At 35.7% G+C, this 16,666-nt stretch overlaps 1 protein-coding gene across 2 annotated transcripts in view; it reads right to left on the bottom strand.

The window, feature by feature from the left end:
• LOC129264904 (heterogeneous nuclear ribonucleoprotein L-like) overlaps window positions 1-16,430 on the bottom strand; it is a 33,954-nt gene extending 17,524 nt beyond the window's left edge. For both annotated transcript variants that reach the window (XM_064101998.1, XM_064101999.1), the window contains exons 1-9: window positions 16,090-16,430; window positions 12,587-12,628; window positions 5,555-5,673; window positions 4,769-4,853; window positions 4,365-4,447; window positions 3,878-3,947; window positions 3,469-3,554; window positions 2,566-2,662; window positions 2,097-2,166 (exon numbers count right to left, since the gene is read on the bottom strand). In XM_064101998.1, coding sequence (XP_063958068.1) covers window positions 2,097-2,166; window positions 2,566-2,662; window positions 3,469-3,554; window positions 3,878-3,947; window positions 4,365-4,447; window positions 4,769-4,853; window positions 5,555-5,673; window positions 12,587-12,628; window positions 16,090-16,356 — 919 coding nt within the window. In that variant the 5' untranslated portion in view covers window positions 16,357-16,430. The remainder of the gene's footprint in view (window positions 1-2,096; window positions 2,167-2,565; window positions 2,663-3,468; window positions 3,555-3,877; window positions 3,948-4,364; window positions 4,448-4,768; window positions 4,854-5,554; window positions 5,674-12,586; window positions 12,629-16,089) is intronic.
• Between the last annotated feature and the right edge of the window lie 236 nt (window positions 16,431-16,666).

The following is a 16,666-nucleotide window of genomic DNA, read 5'->3' as shown; positions in this document are numbered from 1 at the left end:
AATAAAATTTTCAAAATATTTGCTTAAAATTGTAAGAAATGAATCATGCAAATTAGTGTATGAAATCAAGTTTTCGCCTTTAACTCACTTTAAATAGCTAGTATAATGGCCCTTTTTGTGAAAACATTGACTTTGATATTTTTAACAAATATCTAAAAAAATAAAAATATCTACAAAAACATTTATATCCTATGTATTAAATTTCAAATGTATTTCTTTGTTTTTTATTAATTTTTTAATGAACTTTGTTGGGGACTCTTCTGTGATTATAAACAACATAGAACAAATCCATTCAAACCAGCAAAAGAAAAAATAAACATACTGTACATTTATAATTTTTGGTTGAAAACACAATTTGTATTAACTTTGTACATGAAATAATGTATTTGAGCAATTTTGGTTCTGACATGCACTTTTAGTACAAATTCTTGCATAAAATTTCGGAACTGTGTACCCGCGCATCACAAATTTGGTCTTAAAAAAAGATGCGCAAGTCTTGAAAGTAAAAAGATCAGCCAGTTAAATAAGGGTTAAGTCACATGTACATGTATAAAAGTATATATTCTGAACTATAAATATGTACAGGGTATACGTAATTAAATCATTGTACATGAAGTTGTCATTCACGAGAAACATAGTCTTGCATTTCTGTATTTGTTGTTTGGAAATCCCTACATCTACATCATACACGAATCAAAATGTTGTTCAAGGCGTCATCATATAATGTACATCACAAAATAACTCACATGATAATTTTTTTTTTCTTTTATTGAAAGAAAAAATATATCTGTGCATAAATTGGTCAGTAATGGAATTTTTAAAAGAACTAGTTCTTCAACTTTCTCCTCAAGCAAGACCTACATGTACATGTATTTGATGATTTTTTTCAGATTATGGTTCTTTCTTTTATCATTCTGAAGATATGTTCATATTTGACTACTTTGTATATACTTTCTGCATGCAATGTTCCAATTAATTGCTAGAAATGGCAAGAACTGATGAAAATATATGACAATTTATATCTTAAAAAGGTAGTGTACATGTAAATCCAATCTGAATAATTTTCTGTTATGTCTGTCCATTTTGATAAATAATGGCGCATTCACATTCGCCTAAGATGGCTGTACGACAAGTCAAAATCAGAAGTGTTTATCAGTTTTATAGCAGTTTCTTGTATGTTGTTTGTATAGAAATCCCTTAAACGGCTGTTTTTACGACTCACCGTGCGGACACCATAGGGGAAATGTGACTGCAGCATTACTGGCTATGGAAGTTTACATTTGATTGCATTTGTTCGTATTAATCTGTAGACCTGGACCATTCTCATAAACAGTCTAAATTGACTCAAATCAACCATTTAAGTATTGATACAAATAATGAATGCAGTAGATACAACCATACAGGTTTATACATGAATACTTGATTTGGATCAATCAGGACTATTTACATAAACAACGCCAAGATCTCTTTGTGATCAAATTGAAAAGACTGCGTACGAGTTCTACTGTATTTATACAATGATCTTTTATATGCAGTTATGATTTGTGTATGTCGTAATCAAATTGTGATAAAAAACACAGTTTGTTATGAAATGTACAAATCACCAAACAAAATTAGTCTTAACTAGTCAAATTTTGATTAAATATACTTTCCATTATATAATCATAAATACCATTGAATAATAAATGCCCTCATATTAGGAATAAGTAGCAAATGCTCACTCAAATATCAAAAATAAAGTTCTGGCACTATCAGTTTATACATTCAAAATGTAGCACTTCAGAGATGTTCATTTAAATCAGGATGAATTCTGTCCTATGTTTTGATTGAGAACAACTAATTCAAAAAAAGAGAAAAGAATCAAATCAACCAACATGCTAGTATCCATCGTTCAAGGAAAGATTGATTTACCATCACAATATCCAAACTAGCCCTCTTAATTAGAGGTTCAGCATTACATGTACGCTCAATACAAATGCCACTTGGCATGAACTCAAGTGGGAAAACTTGGCCAATTCTTTCTTTTCTTTATATTGCCAAACATTTTCTATGTGTCTTTTTAACAAAAAATTGTCCATAATTCCACGAGAGCTTACCTGCATTCAAACCAGGCTTAGTGTAGTCAAATGTCTCTCCGTCATTCTTGTAGACAGTCAGGGTTTTAGGCTGCATATGTAAATAAGTAAAAAGGTGAAATCGGTCTCATGATAGAAAGTGGAATACATGTACCATATATATTGTACTGATTTCAAACACTCTTTCTTTTCATAGATTTAAAATCAAATGAAATATCTTTTAAATTGAATAGCACATACTGTACATGTATATATGTAAATGCATTTGCACTTCATTCTTTCAAATTGTTTTCACTTTTTTTTTCATAGGCTCGGAGAGCAACAGGATCTCAAGCTTCATGTGTCATTTATTTCTCCAGAGATGACATATTCATAAATTCATTTTTATACAGACTACTGAGTTGTCTATAACAAGGTGGTCATTTATTATTAGGGTATATAGAAAGTACTAGCTATAAATAAGAATTAGTATATGGAGGAAATCACATACCCTTGCATAGTCAATCTTGAGTGTGCAACAACCAGCATAGATGTCACAGTTGTGCAGATTCTGCTTGGCTTGTGTGGCACTCTGAATGTTGTCAAACGTGCTGAACGAATTAAGGATAGTTCTTTCATCATCATCAACAGCAGAGTATAGTACTTTCACGGTACACCATGCATTCTTTCTTGGGCATATGTTCATCCTAAAAAGGATCCGTCTTTTGAAGATTGACTTTTAGACTCCCAGAATTTTGTTTATTTTCATTGATCTAGGATTATATAGCCATTGTGACAACAAGTGCGTGATGTTGGAATAAGCATATGTATCGCCCAGGAGTACATTTCAAACACTTCTTTTGGAACTTAACTTTTGTCCTGTATGCTTTTTTTTTTTTGGATTTCTACTCATCATTAACTACAGTCCCATCTACTTGATATATTGTAAGTACTGTATACCTTTGCTGCCACTCTACTACATTCCTTTCACCTTCAATCATCATCAATCTTCTTACCTGGAACTCATCAACCTTGGTATTCTCTATTGTGATTTCTACATTATCCTGGAACTCTATTGTCAGTTTTAATCCTCCCAATGAAATATTCCATCTATTTCACTCATAAACATTCATTATTTGTATATTATATGACACGTTAAAACAAATCCTTGTCATTTGATTGGTTGTTTGATATCAATCATTCAGCCTATATTACAATTATGGCATCATTTGTCCAATTTTTAATCCATTCACATGCAATTTTGCATCCATATGATTTTGTCTACTGCACGCTCACGGAACTCACAGACATTTAAAGACATAAAAGAAAACACAGGCACAATTAAAGTAGATTTGGTGTGGGGAAATTGGAATAAGGGTTAAAAATAAAGACAGCAAAATGATGTAAAGGATATTCCACCATGGCTTGGGTACCGTTCTTCCTGAAGATGACAATGCGGAGGACATTTCCATATTTTTTGCAGATGGTATGAATGACATCCTGAAAAAATTATAAATATGGAGAGAGAAAGATGAAAATACCAATAAATGCAAAATACTTGCACAGTTAATATTTCCATTTGTTTGAATATTGATTGTGAAGAATTGGAAAAGCTTGATCCTTAAAAGGGATATTACAATGTAAATGTTCCTTTGCAATGAGATTATAAAAATGCACAATATGAAATACATCTTTCAAATCTTTTATCCAATGCAACAGATCTTGATGTACGACTATTAAGCACAAGGTTCTTAAAACTGAAGATACAAAATTTGCAGTAATATTCGACCACAAATTATTGACAAATGAGTACTTAAACTTACCGTGCTGATATTGAACTTGGGTCTAACAATTGTCATGAGAAGTACATTGTTTGCCTCGCTGTCATTTTCTCTGTTCAACATAATAACATCAATTGATCAGTGAATTTTCATGTAACCATAAATAGTTAAACCATTCATTTTATCTTTATTATCTAACACTGGACAACAATACATGTACAGTGTGTGTAGTTCACAAGAAGAATGTTTCTTGTTCTGGTACTGTTAAAGATGTGCATAAATACACAAAAAGAGGACTAGATGGAAAAAGCTAGAAAACATGATGGAGGTATTTTTACAGCAAATCTATCCATTAATGACTATATAAATTATAAATACTGGTATATCAAGGGGAAGGGTTAAATTGCATTCGTAATTTCCTGCATTGTATGGAAATTGAATAAATTTACATTTTCGCCCCTGCTTTGTCAAAATGAATAAGATCATGATTTTATTTATAGATCCTATCAGAAAAAAAATCCAAACTCACCCAGGTCGGATGATCCTTGCACTGTTTGAGTAGTCAACTGTAGCCGCCTTTCCTCCTACGTTAATAACATTAGTTGAATGAGCCTATATGTAATCATAACAAAAAAAATCTGTAGTCAGCATTTATAAAGATACTTCACCAAAGAGGAAAAGTGCATGTTCCCCCTCCTTTTTTTTTTTTGGGGGGGGGGTCTCGGCTTAGGATTCTTCTCCTTTCCCTCCTTCATTTTAATTCAGCTATATTTCCATTGTACAATAAATGAAAATCATCTTTCCAATTAGTGAAAATATCAACCTTTTTTCATACTGGAAAATTTACCGCAAAATCTTTGATGGTCCACCTCAGCCTTTATTAACAATTATCTCAATACCTTCCACCAAAACAAATGAATTTTCATGACTCACCAGAGTGAATTCAACACAACTTTTGGCGCTCTTAATATCCTCAAACTCCACGAGAGCCACACCCTTCGCGATTCGATGAACAAAGCTGTAAAATGAAACATGACCATGAAAAGATAACATTCACATTATTGAGCCATTAACATACAACTCACCTACATGTATATACAATATAAGCACTATAACATTGCTGCTCAGAAAGAACAATGAAGGTTTTTTAACTCAATTATTACTAATGCACCTCAAATAACTAAATAGTTTGCTGGGGAGAAACTATGAGTAAACATAAATCAAATAAATGCATGAAACTTTGAAAACAGAAACATTTTTAATTGATAAAGCAGTGTTTCAGCTGTCGATATCAATAGCTGGATAGAGCTACATGTACAACGTGCTCCTGTGAGACCACTTAAAACTGCACATTTGTATTGCCAACTTGTCCACTCATCACGTGGTCTACCTTCATTTAGTCTTATGCCATTTGGTCCATCAACATTTCGTCTTACAGCCATTTGGTCCAATCATCACTTCGTCTAATCACTAACTCTATGACCATTTCGTCTATAACCAGTTGGTTTACTTCCTATTTTCTTTTCATTCATTTTGCCCAATTAACACTTACATGTAGTCCGATTAATCCAAATGTTACATGGAATAAAGGGCTATTGGACGAAGTAGCTATTATACAAAATGGCACTGTTGAGTGAAATATTATTTAAATCATCATGCATACATACATGTACCAATAGTCACTCACATAAATTGAAAGAAAAAGGGGATGGGCAATACCTGATGTTTCCAAAATGCTGCATGGCTTCCACCACATCTACATCACTCACATTCTCGGAAAGGTTGCTTACATGGATGACACATGATGGCAAATTTTTGTGCTGTTCCTCAAATAAGTCCTGGTAAGACATGTGAGTAAATACACAGTAAATTATACATAATATTGTTTTTGTACATACATGTATGTAGGAGTGACATCAAAAAGTAAAGGGAACCCCCCTCTACAAATCAAGTATAAAAAAATGGAAAAAAAGAACAAGTGGAATGCCTTGGCAGTCTCATCCGTAATACGCAATTCAGCGATGCTAACTTTGAAAACAACCAAGATGGAAAATACATACATGTAGGCCTACATGTACTTAAAAAAAAAAAAAAAACATTAATTTGATAACAAATTCCTAAGTTCGTTGCCTCAAATGACCTTTGACCTAGACTTCCATTTCCAGTGTATAAAAGACTGGTATTGCAAAAATACGCTAAAAACGAAACTCTGTGGTTTTGTTCTGAGTTCACAAACTTTCTTGCAAATTTAGGATCATATCTTCAAATGACATATCAAAAAAATAAAAAATTGCACAGAAATCAAGTCAACGGCATGCTCCTGGAATTCCTTTATTCGACGTGGGGTCCAAGCATAATGAGGGAACCAATGACCGCTACAACTTCTGGGTGGCAAATCGCATACGGTGCTCGTATACACTAACTTTTGAACTTGCAATCTGCTACAGTGTATGTCAAACGAAGGGTGGAGTTTTTCGAATTAAGGCCGCAAAACATGGCGGTACATTTCAAGATTTTATGCAGGGCTCGACACTAGCGCCGGTCCGACGGTCCCGACCGGTAAAAATCGCTGTCGGGCCAGTAGATTTTCAGAAATAGCAAGATTTACTGGTCCGACATGACCAGTAAAAAATTTTATTGTCGGGCCAGTAATTTTTCAAAAAATAGCAAGACTTATGGGTCTGACATGACCAGTAATAAAAACCATTGTTGGGCCAGTAACTTTTCCAGAAATGGTCAAATTCACTGGTCTAACATAAACATAAAAAATATTCCATGACTCAAATTGCAAACCATTTTCCTCCCGTGATTTTCTGTCATTCACACACAGATACACACAGAATGAATCACATGCAATTTTTACCAGGGTAACATACAGCCAGCCGGCCACACAGCCCACATGGTAAATTTTCTACTGGCTGCACAAACGAAGCTTGGCTAACCTCTGGCAGAAATCTCTCACAGAACTGTCTAAATTGACATTTCACACTCATGAAAAGCTCTTATAATGTCCATATTTCCTAAAAATTGGGGTAACTCGGTCATTTGTAAGCAGTAAAAGGGGAAATTTTCACTTCTGATTTAGTTCAAACAGATCAGGTTTCGAGTGATATTGTCTGAATACATGATAGCCCCACATATGCATTTGTGTGTGTGTTGAAACACTTGGTTTCTTTCGTGGCTACCAGTATATTTTAATTGAGCCAAAAAGAAACTGTTAATTTATTTATGATGATAGTTTTAGCTTTCTTCCTCTGTTCTCTTTCTTTTCAATCTTTCTTTGTTTCTTCCCTCTCTTCTTTCATCTTTTTGTAACTGTCTTTCATTTTTAATTTTTTCCTTTTTTGTCTTTCGTCCTTTCATTCTTTCTATCCTTTAAAAAAATATTTTTCTCTCTTTCTTTTTGGATTTCTTTCTTTCTTTATGTAATTCTTGAGTCCATCCGTCCTATATTTATCTCTTCTTTTTACCCTTTCTTTCCTTCATTCTTTGTTTCTTTCTTCCTTCCATCCATCCTTTCTTTACCCTTTGTTTTTATTTCTTCCTTCTTTCAGCCCTTTCTTTCTTTCATTCATTCCTTCCTTTTTTCTGTCTTTTGTTCTTTCTTTCTTTTTTCCCTTTGTTTCATCTATCCTTTTACCTTTTTTTTTTTTTTACTGCTTGCTTCCTTTCTTCTTTCATTCTTTCTTTCCTTCATTCCTTCCTTTCTGTCTTTCTTTTTTTTCTTCCTTTCATCTATTTTACCTTTTCTTTCTTTTTTATATTGCTTGCTTTCTTCCTTCCTTTTTTATTTCTTTCCTTCATTCTTTTTTCTTTCAATCGTTTTACCTTTTCTTTATTTCTTCCTTAATTCCTCTCTTCCTTCTTTCAATCCTTCCTACCTTTCTTTCTTCCTTTCTTTTTTCATTCTTTCCATCTCTCCTTTTACCCTTTCTTTCTCTTTTTATTGCGTCTTTCCTTCTTTCTTTCCTTCATTACTTTCTAACTTTTGTTCTTTCTTTCTTTATTGCTTGCTTCATTTCTTTACTTTCATTTTTTAAATTCCTTTATTACTTTTGTTCTTTCTTTCTTTATTGCTTGCTTCATTTCTTTACTTTCATTTTTTAAATTCCTTTATTACTTTTGTTCTTTCTTTCCTTCCTTCCTTTCCTTCTTTCTTCCTTTAGTTCTTTCTTTTTGTCTTTCATTCATTTTTTTTTTTGGGGGGGGGGTAACGAGAAAGGACAGCAAATTAAACTCGCGCCTTTTCTTAATGTTTTCTTTATTTTTTGGGACCAGTAGATTTTAGGATCGGACCAGTAAAAAATGGAAAAACTGGTCCGACATGAATAGGTTGGACCAGTAGAAAAAAAGGGTTAGTGTGGAGCCGTTTTATGAAATATTAAAATAAACATTGCAATTACAATATATTCAACAAAATGCAAATTTCATTTTGTAAAAAGACATTTTAGAACAAAATAATACATAATAAATAACACTATCAAAAGGGGATACAAAAGTGAAACATGCGGTCATGTCTAAAGTTAACAGAGAGAGCAAGTGGGTGTCTAAATAAACAAGTGGAATGCCTCTGGCCGTCTCACCTGCATCACGCGATTCAATATAGCAGCAGTGCTGATTTTGAAAACTACTATAACTCGCACAAGATGTTCAGTGATACTTGGTTACTCTTATTTCCACGTTTTATGAACTAGACCAATACACTTATAGAGATATGATGGCAATTCAACAAATACCCCAATTTGGCCAAAGTTCATTGACCCTAAATGACCTTTGACCTTGATCATGTGACCTGAAACTTGCACAGGATGTTCAGTAATACGTGATTACTATTATGTCCAAGTTTCATGAATCAGATCCATAAACTTTCAAAGTTATGATGGTAATTCAACAGATACCCCCAATTCGGCCAAAGTTCATTGACCCTAAATGACCTTTGACCTTGGTCATGTGACGTGAAACTCATGCAGGATGTTCACTGATACTTGATTAACCTTATGTATAAGTTTCATGAACTAGGTCCATATATTTTCTAAGTTATGATGACATTTCAAAAACTTAACCTTAGGTTAAGATTTTGATGTTGATTCCCCCAACATGGTCTAAGTTCATTGACCCTAAATGACCTTTGACCTTGGTCATGTGACATGAAACTCAGGCAGGATGTTCAGTAATACTTGATTAACCTTATGGCCAAGTTTCATGAACTAGGTCCATATACTTTCTAAGTTATGCTGTCATTTCAAAAACTTAACCTCAGGTTAAGATTTGGTGTTGACGCCGCCGCCGCCGTCGGAAAAGCGGCGCCTATAGTCTCACTCTGCTATGCAGGTGAGACAAAAAAACTTCGGTGTTACAAAATCTATGGAAATGATCAATGCAACAGAAAATGTTACTGAATCTCAATCATGGAAAGGGGTAAAATGGGTTTTGAAGAGTGTTATATTAGAGAACAAACATGAGAAATGGTCTGACCGTATATCTTCTCTCGCTAAACAAGGCAATCTTTTACAATTGTTAGAGGAGGAAGAGAGTGACCTCACATGGAAAGGGATCATGTATGGTCTCCCAAAAGGTCTCTTAAGTTTTGCAACCCGGGCAGCAATCGACTGTCTCCCAACTCCAGAAAACTTGAAAATGTGGGGCAAGAAACTTAATGAAACATGTAGCTTGTGTAGGTGTAGAGGTTCACTTGTGCATATCCTAAATTCCTGCTCGATAGCTCTTGATCAGGTCCGGTTTACCTATAGACACAACAGCATATTGCATCATATTGCAAATGAACTGAAAAGAATAGCAGGAGAAAATATGATTCCTGTGACAATATTTGCAGATCTTCCTGGTTAGTGGGTGGGGGAACGATTCCCCCTAACATTATGCCGACAACTGAAAGCCGGATTTGGTACTATTCTTCAGAGATATACCCCAAGTAGTGATGGCTGAGCTCACAGTACCATTTGAGCCCAATATTCCAAGAGCTAGAGTGAGGAAACTAGAACGATATGCACAACTGAATGAGGACATTAGGGCAGCCAATTGTGAAACACAGTTGGAAGTCGAGGTGTTATTACTAAAGAAAACAAACAACAGATTAAGATTTTCCGTCTTGTCTTGTCTTGTCTTGTCTTGGGTTAAGTCGGCATATGCAGACTTGCTGTACTCCGCCAACTTTATTGATGTGTGTGAAATCACCAAGTAAGCAGGTCACTTGCTAGGTTTTTGATTGAGTTTGGATTTGAAAGAGTCTAATGAGTTTATCAATGTTGTGTCCATGTTTAACTCGTTCCAATCTTTGGTAGTTCGAGGGAAGAAGCTGTATCCATGAACATCCCTTTTGACTAGTAGACGCTGGAGCTTGATACTATTTCCTCTAGTCTGCCGGGTGTTTTGCTGGATGAAGTTTTTGGGGTTGATGGCAACAAGACCTTTGATTATTTGGAACATTAGGCTCAGTCTACTGTATTTCCGTCTGTCTTCCAATGAGTCCCATTCTAAGGCCCGTAACATGGTTGTGACGCTACTGGTTTGTCTGTAGTTCCCCATACAGAAAGGAGCTGCCTTTCTCTGAATGGCTTCTATTTTCTGGGTATCCTTCTTGTAATGGGGATCCCATGCAGGGGAGGCGTATTCCAGGATTGGTCTCACCAACGTTTGGTAGGAAAGTTGTTTTATTTCCTTGGGAGCAGACCAAAAGTTCCTTCTCAGGAAACCGAGTACTCTGGAAGCTTTGGAGCAGACTTTGTTGATCTGGGCGTCCCAGCGCATCCTGTTATCCATTTCAACACCAAGGTAAGAGCATGTAGACACTTCTTGTAGTTTTTGGCCACAGAAGGTGTAATCTCTTTCTGTTGGAATCTGTACTGCCTTGGATGGTATTTTCATGATGACACATTTGGCTGGATTGAAGGACATGGCCCATTTATTCTGCCACTCTTCTAGTTTTGACAGATCGTCTTGGAGGATTTGAAAGTCATTAGAATTTGTGCCAGAAGTGTAAATGACACAATCATCGGCAAACAGCCTTGTCGTTGACAGGAGGCCATACTCTTGTAAATAGTAGAGTATGTAAGGACACCATTCGTAAGATAAGCAAACTAGCTCTTGTGGGGTCTTATGTCATCTTCAATGCTCGGGCAGAGCCGCAATGGACAGATATGAATCTTTTAGATCGAGAAATCACGACATGTACCATGTGTACGGGAAGGCTTCTTCTCTCTTTTCTCTTCTTTCACTCACCTTTCCACTCTTCCTCCCCTCTTTCTCTCAACCCTCTTTTTCTCTTTCTCTCTCTCTCCCTCTACTATTTCCCTATCTTCACCTTTCCACTATCTTGTCAGCTCATCTAGTCTTCTGGATGTATAAGTAGGTAGATGATTTTTGTAAAGTAAATTATATGCCAATAATGCAATATCTTATTCACAAAACTTTGTATTGCACTCCCTTACTTCTTCTTATCCCTCTTTTTCTTCATTCTCCTTCTCTGCCTTCCCCTTTATCCTGTTTCCCCCCTTCTTTTTGCTCGTCACACTTTTTCCTCCTCCTATTTCTCTTCATCAAGTTCACTCTTTCTATCTCCCCTCTATCCTCTCTTCATTTCAGCTGTAAGGGTGTGTGCTTGATCTATTTCAATTTTCTTTTCTGCAATCATCAATGTACAATGTATAATCGTTTTATGTAAATTTGATTGTGATATGTTATATATTGTATATCTGTAATTATTTTATTAGTCCTGTACTTCGTCCTAAAAAAACGAGTAACCTGGACTTATTTTCATTGTTTGCAACTTCCCTTTGTTTTGTTTTGAATAAAGGTGATATAAAAAAAAAAAAAAAAGATATATATATGTAAGCTTAAAATGTAAAATTTCTCATGCTAACCTTCCTTTTTCTGGAATATTCTCTTCAGCATTACTTTATATTTTAAGTAACTTTGAAAATCTGTTTGAGGAACATTTTTTTTTTCTTTCTGTAGATTAATGGATTAACTAATTGATTGTGTAGGCCTATTTTGTCTACAAATAACTGATTTTCATTATTTTGAGTAATCGAGTAGTCTAGATCCAATATCTACTGTGCAACTTGCGTTTGTTGGAAAGTAAAATTTCAAGAATATTTTCATTTTCAATTTCTACTTTTAATTTAGAAAAAATACTTAGACTTCAATTTACCAAGCTATATGATGAATAGTTATAATGGAAAAAAAATAATGTAAAAAAATCAAGCATTTGTTTCCCCCAAAAAAGAGAGAATAAGCCAAACATTGCCAGCCTTATTTCCGCACACAGGAAGTAGTAACAGAGAAAAATGTTAACCTACATATAACCCAGGGAGCTCCGGCCCGCGAACGGAACCCAGGAGTCGACCGTGCAAAACGAGGGAGACACAGGACTGGGGTAGATTGGGATCTCAATACAATAGTAATCTTTATAAAATGTGGAAACAGAAATTACGCACTTACATGTACCACGATTATATGGATGAAGGTCTATAGTGACACACAAATCCTGACATCGAGGCACAGACTGGAACCTCAAAAAAACAAAATATAGCCTCGGTCTCGATCGGCCATTTTGTTTTGAATTTGAAAGATGGAGAGCGAGAGGTATCGCAACAGAACTTTTCGTTTTTGAGGTTCCATTCTGCACTCCAGTGAATACAAAAAAAATGAACCCCTACTTAATAATAAAAAATCATAAATGAATGGAACTGAGTTATATTTTTTTACAAAAAGGATATTTTAAAGACTTTTCACCACACTGTCCACAGTCACACACACAGCATCACAGGTAGACAGCTGACAGCCGTCTGTTTCGAGGAGTTTTTTAACATTTTTTAATTTTTTTAATTTCTCCTCATACAGACGGCTCGCTATCGTGCAGCCACCATTAGGGGACTTACAATGCAAAATCCCCCCGTCGGGGCTCTTCAATTTTTGTCTTTAATGAATCAAACTTTTGAAAACTAAAGCGACCGAAATGCAAATTAATATTCCCTCTTGGCATTGAATGCCAAAAAACAGGGAAAATCAAGTTAAAAGGAACAAAAACAGTGACTTACCTCAGCTGTCGCGCAACTTCACTGCCCTGTTTTATCCAAACCTGGATAGGGTGGACAAATTGAAATCCTAAAATTTTTATTTGAACGTCTTCACATTTTTATTTACAATGACATGAAAGAGAAAACAAAATCAAAGCAAACATACCAACTCCCAGTTCCAAAGGTTTCCAAAAAGTGAAGATATTAAGTGTCAAACTATGGCCTTTGTGAGACCAGAAAGGGACAGAGATAACCGATTCAGCCCCCTAACTTCCCCGAAGCTAGTTGTCACGTAAAATGGTCGATGAATAGCTAGTTTCGAACGACCTCCTTAAATTAATATTCAATTTTAAATTTGCCGCTGCAGCCCGGCTCGTAGTCTGTGGTAGCTTGTGCACGAGACGTTATTTACGAAAAATGCATTCTAAAAAGTAAAACTCTCCCCATAAATAGAAATTTACGATTTACTTTAAAAATAAACGATGATTCATATTTCATACCTATAAAATGATGATCATTTGACATATCCGACTTCTAGATCATATTTTTGGTGGAAGTTATTTCCATCTTTTCTTCTCCGTCAGAACTCCGAACGTAGCCACGGACATGCCACGGCCAGCGCACCCGGTACTGATGCACTGCATATACGGTACTAGACGACCGGCCTTAGCCACAGTCATGACATGCCGTTGCCAATTTTAGGATATTATTTTTAGTAATTATAAATATTTTTTCCCCCTTTTTTAAACGTAACAGCCATTAAAAATAAATGAATCTAGTTTACTTTTATTTTTTACATAATATTTATAATACTGATTAGCCTCATTACACCTCATTTTTATTTCATCAGCAACATGTCCTGAAACTTGCTTCCAATTCCCACTGTACAATTTTTTTTAGTACTCACCTAGTAAAACTTAAAAACTTGGCACGTGCCGATAACTTCTTCCAATCCAGGTCCTTGGCCATTGATTAAATGTATTATCACGTCGAAATTTTGAAAAAAAATGAAAAAATGAACTTCTTGAAACGAATCATGCAAATAATTAATGTTATGTATTCTGGAAAATGTACTGATCAAACTAATATAATAAATAGAACTTGTGATGAGTGCTCCTTTTACCGGAAAATTAAAAAAAACTGAACAAATTTGCGCTCTTCTGTCTAAGTTGCGGAGATCCATGATGAGAAATGCCAGACGAGTTGGGTCTTGTTTTCATCGTTAAAGTTTGAAAGTTCATTTATTAATGGGGGTGACTTGAACACATCGGTAAAAGTATCAGTAGAAACAAACATAATTTACCTCTATATCATAAACATTAATTTTACCTCTAAATCATAAACATCCATAACAATATAGCACTGTATCAAACATATCAATTATTTCAGTTTTATGCTTAGAATACTCTTTTATGTTTGAGTGGAATTTCCCCATTTACAAGTTCAAGTTACTCTGTGCCCTTTGGTTCACGGTCATGAAACCCGTTCTTATTTTCATTTCATTCATCAAATCAAATACGATACGGTGCAGTGCAACACGTGCAACAATGCCTGCTGTGGCGTATTGCAAAGATATCAATGTCTTTATGACATTAAAGGCATATTCTTTTGTTTATCATATCAAATGCAGCAGTTTTTGTCTCCACGAAGACATATATTTATTCTTTTACTCCAACGAGGAAGCTGCCCAGGTGGAATGGTGGAGCTGGTGCAAGTTCATCACAGAAGATACGCCCAGATTTGCATACCTCTAGGTAACAATTTACACCCCCCCCCAAAAAAAAAAAAAAAATAGAAAATAAAATATAAAAAATGAGTCAAGCAGAGTAAAAGCAACAGTGGAAAATCTTTGATAAAGGCAAGTAGAAAAAGTAATAAAAACAGGTCTAAACAAATAACAATTATATCTATTTTTTTAGAGCTAAATTATAAAAATAACTTTTTAGTTTAAATAACAGTTTCATTGTATTATCAGCAATTTAATCCCAGATATTCCCCCCCCCCTATCTCTCTCACGCTCTCTCATCCTCTCTGAATTTTATTTCTTCAAATAGAATGTTGAAGCCCATCGATCAAGCTTTGAATTTCTGCGTCAATCAGGGGAATTCCCTGGGTCTCTTGACAGGCTTGGGGTCGAACATGTGCCATTTGATCTCTCGCATGCGGTCTTTCCATTCAAGTTGTGGAAAATTCCATTCATAAATAATTTAGACTAATATCCAGTCTTTTATTTTTTTCATTCGATTGATTTTCCTCACTTTACATGGCAGCGACTGTATTTCTCTTAATATTTTCAAAAAAAGGACTGTTTTTTAGACTAGACGTAAAAGTCAAGCGTCGCGCCACGCTACCGATTCATCAATATTCATGAGGAATCGTAACCATGTGATCGAAAAGATCGTCGGAAACGTGAATATTCAACAGCACTGGATGACGTCATTTTTAGTTTTTTGCTTGGGAATCCAAAACCCTGATAGGTATTGGCATGAAACCAACAGGAATAACACTAGAATACGATTTTCTAACGACCATATAATGTGCAGCTCAAAAAATGCACGGGATCATATTTTTTTTTAGTTTTTTCATCATTATTTCTGGATTGAGGGGGCGGGGCCTATGTACTTTTGACGTCAGAATCTCTATCAAAAGTTCTTTCGCTGAAGTTAGCCCACATTTTTCATAGACTTACCAGTTGCCAATCCCAAGCAATTTAATGATCAAAATGTGGAAAAACACGGTCACTTCCGCATTGGTCTCGCCGTGCGTTTAGAGAGAAAACTCGGGAGGAATTGGGTACAAAATCCACTGAAATCTTCGGCATCGGCCAGTTTTTAGATAACGAACGATAATAGTAGGGACAAGTATAGTATTTGTGAGTATGAGTGTTGTTTTTATCTTGAAGATGTTAAGATTTATATTTTTAAAAGATTTTTTATTGTATTTATCGTGTTTTCATTTTGCATCAACATTGGCAAAGATACTTTGACATTGGGACCATTTGCGAGCTGCGGCTTCCTCGCAGGCAGTGTCGCGGGTTCCAGGATGCTCGTTGTCCTCCCTATTAATAATACACATAGACATATGGCCATTGAGTCCCCTGTACAGATCGCGCTAGAACTTCGGTCTCTGTATTTGGTGAGTGAAGCCAACGGAGTTCAGCTGAACAACCAACATAACACTACAGAGACCGAAGCTTTTGGTCTACATCACAGGTTGCACTGTGCGCAACGCCAACGCCAGCGGTATGGTCTGCAGAGTCAGAAACATGCAGTGCACCATCCATGCACTGTCTGTAGTCTGTACCAGCACCACCACGCACGGTCCACGCTCGTTATTTGGTTTATACTTTAGGTTTACAAATTTAATTACACACACAGTAAATGGTTTTTGTGATTCATCTAATTGAACTACAAAATGAATATCATACCCTAGCTCCAGATTGTATCCCTCTTCCTCCGGTATCTGTTCTTTGCCGCTTTGTGGCATGTCCTTCGTAATCTTGGTAGGCCTCCATGTTGCGTTGCTTGCCGTATATGTATGCAGAGCGCATGCGCGCACTCGAGATCAGCTGTATTTTTTAGGTAGGCACTTATGATCCAAGTTTGAAAGGAGACTCGTAAAATGACGTCAGTCTCGCCGATGAATATTCATTAGATCGTGGTCGTGCGTGTTCAATACACACTGCGTGCAGGCATGCAGATAGTTATATGCGAGGAACTTTGGCTCCAGAGACAAGTTGTCAAATAACGTGTGTGTGTGTGCGTGTGTGTACCACTGGCGTAAATCCCGGGGGGGA

This window comes from Lytechinus pictus, chromosome 7 (genome assembly GCF_037042905.1).
Source record: "Lytechinus pictus isolate F3 Inbred chromosome 7, Lp3.0, whole genome shotgun sequence".
NCBI lineage: Eukaryota > Metazoa > Echinodermata > Echinoidea > Temnopleuroida > Toxopneustidae > Lytechinus > Lytechinus pictus.
This window is presented reverse-complemented; position numbering and strand designations above follow the sequence as displayed.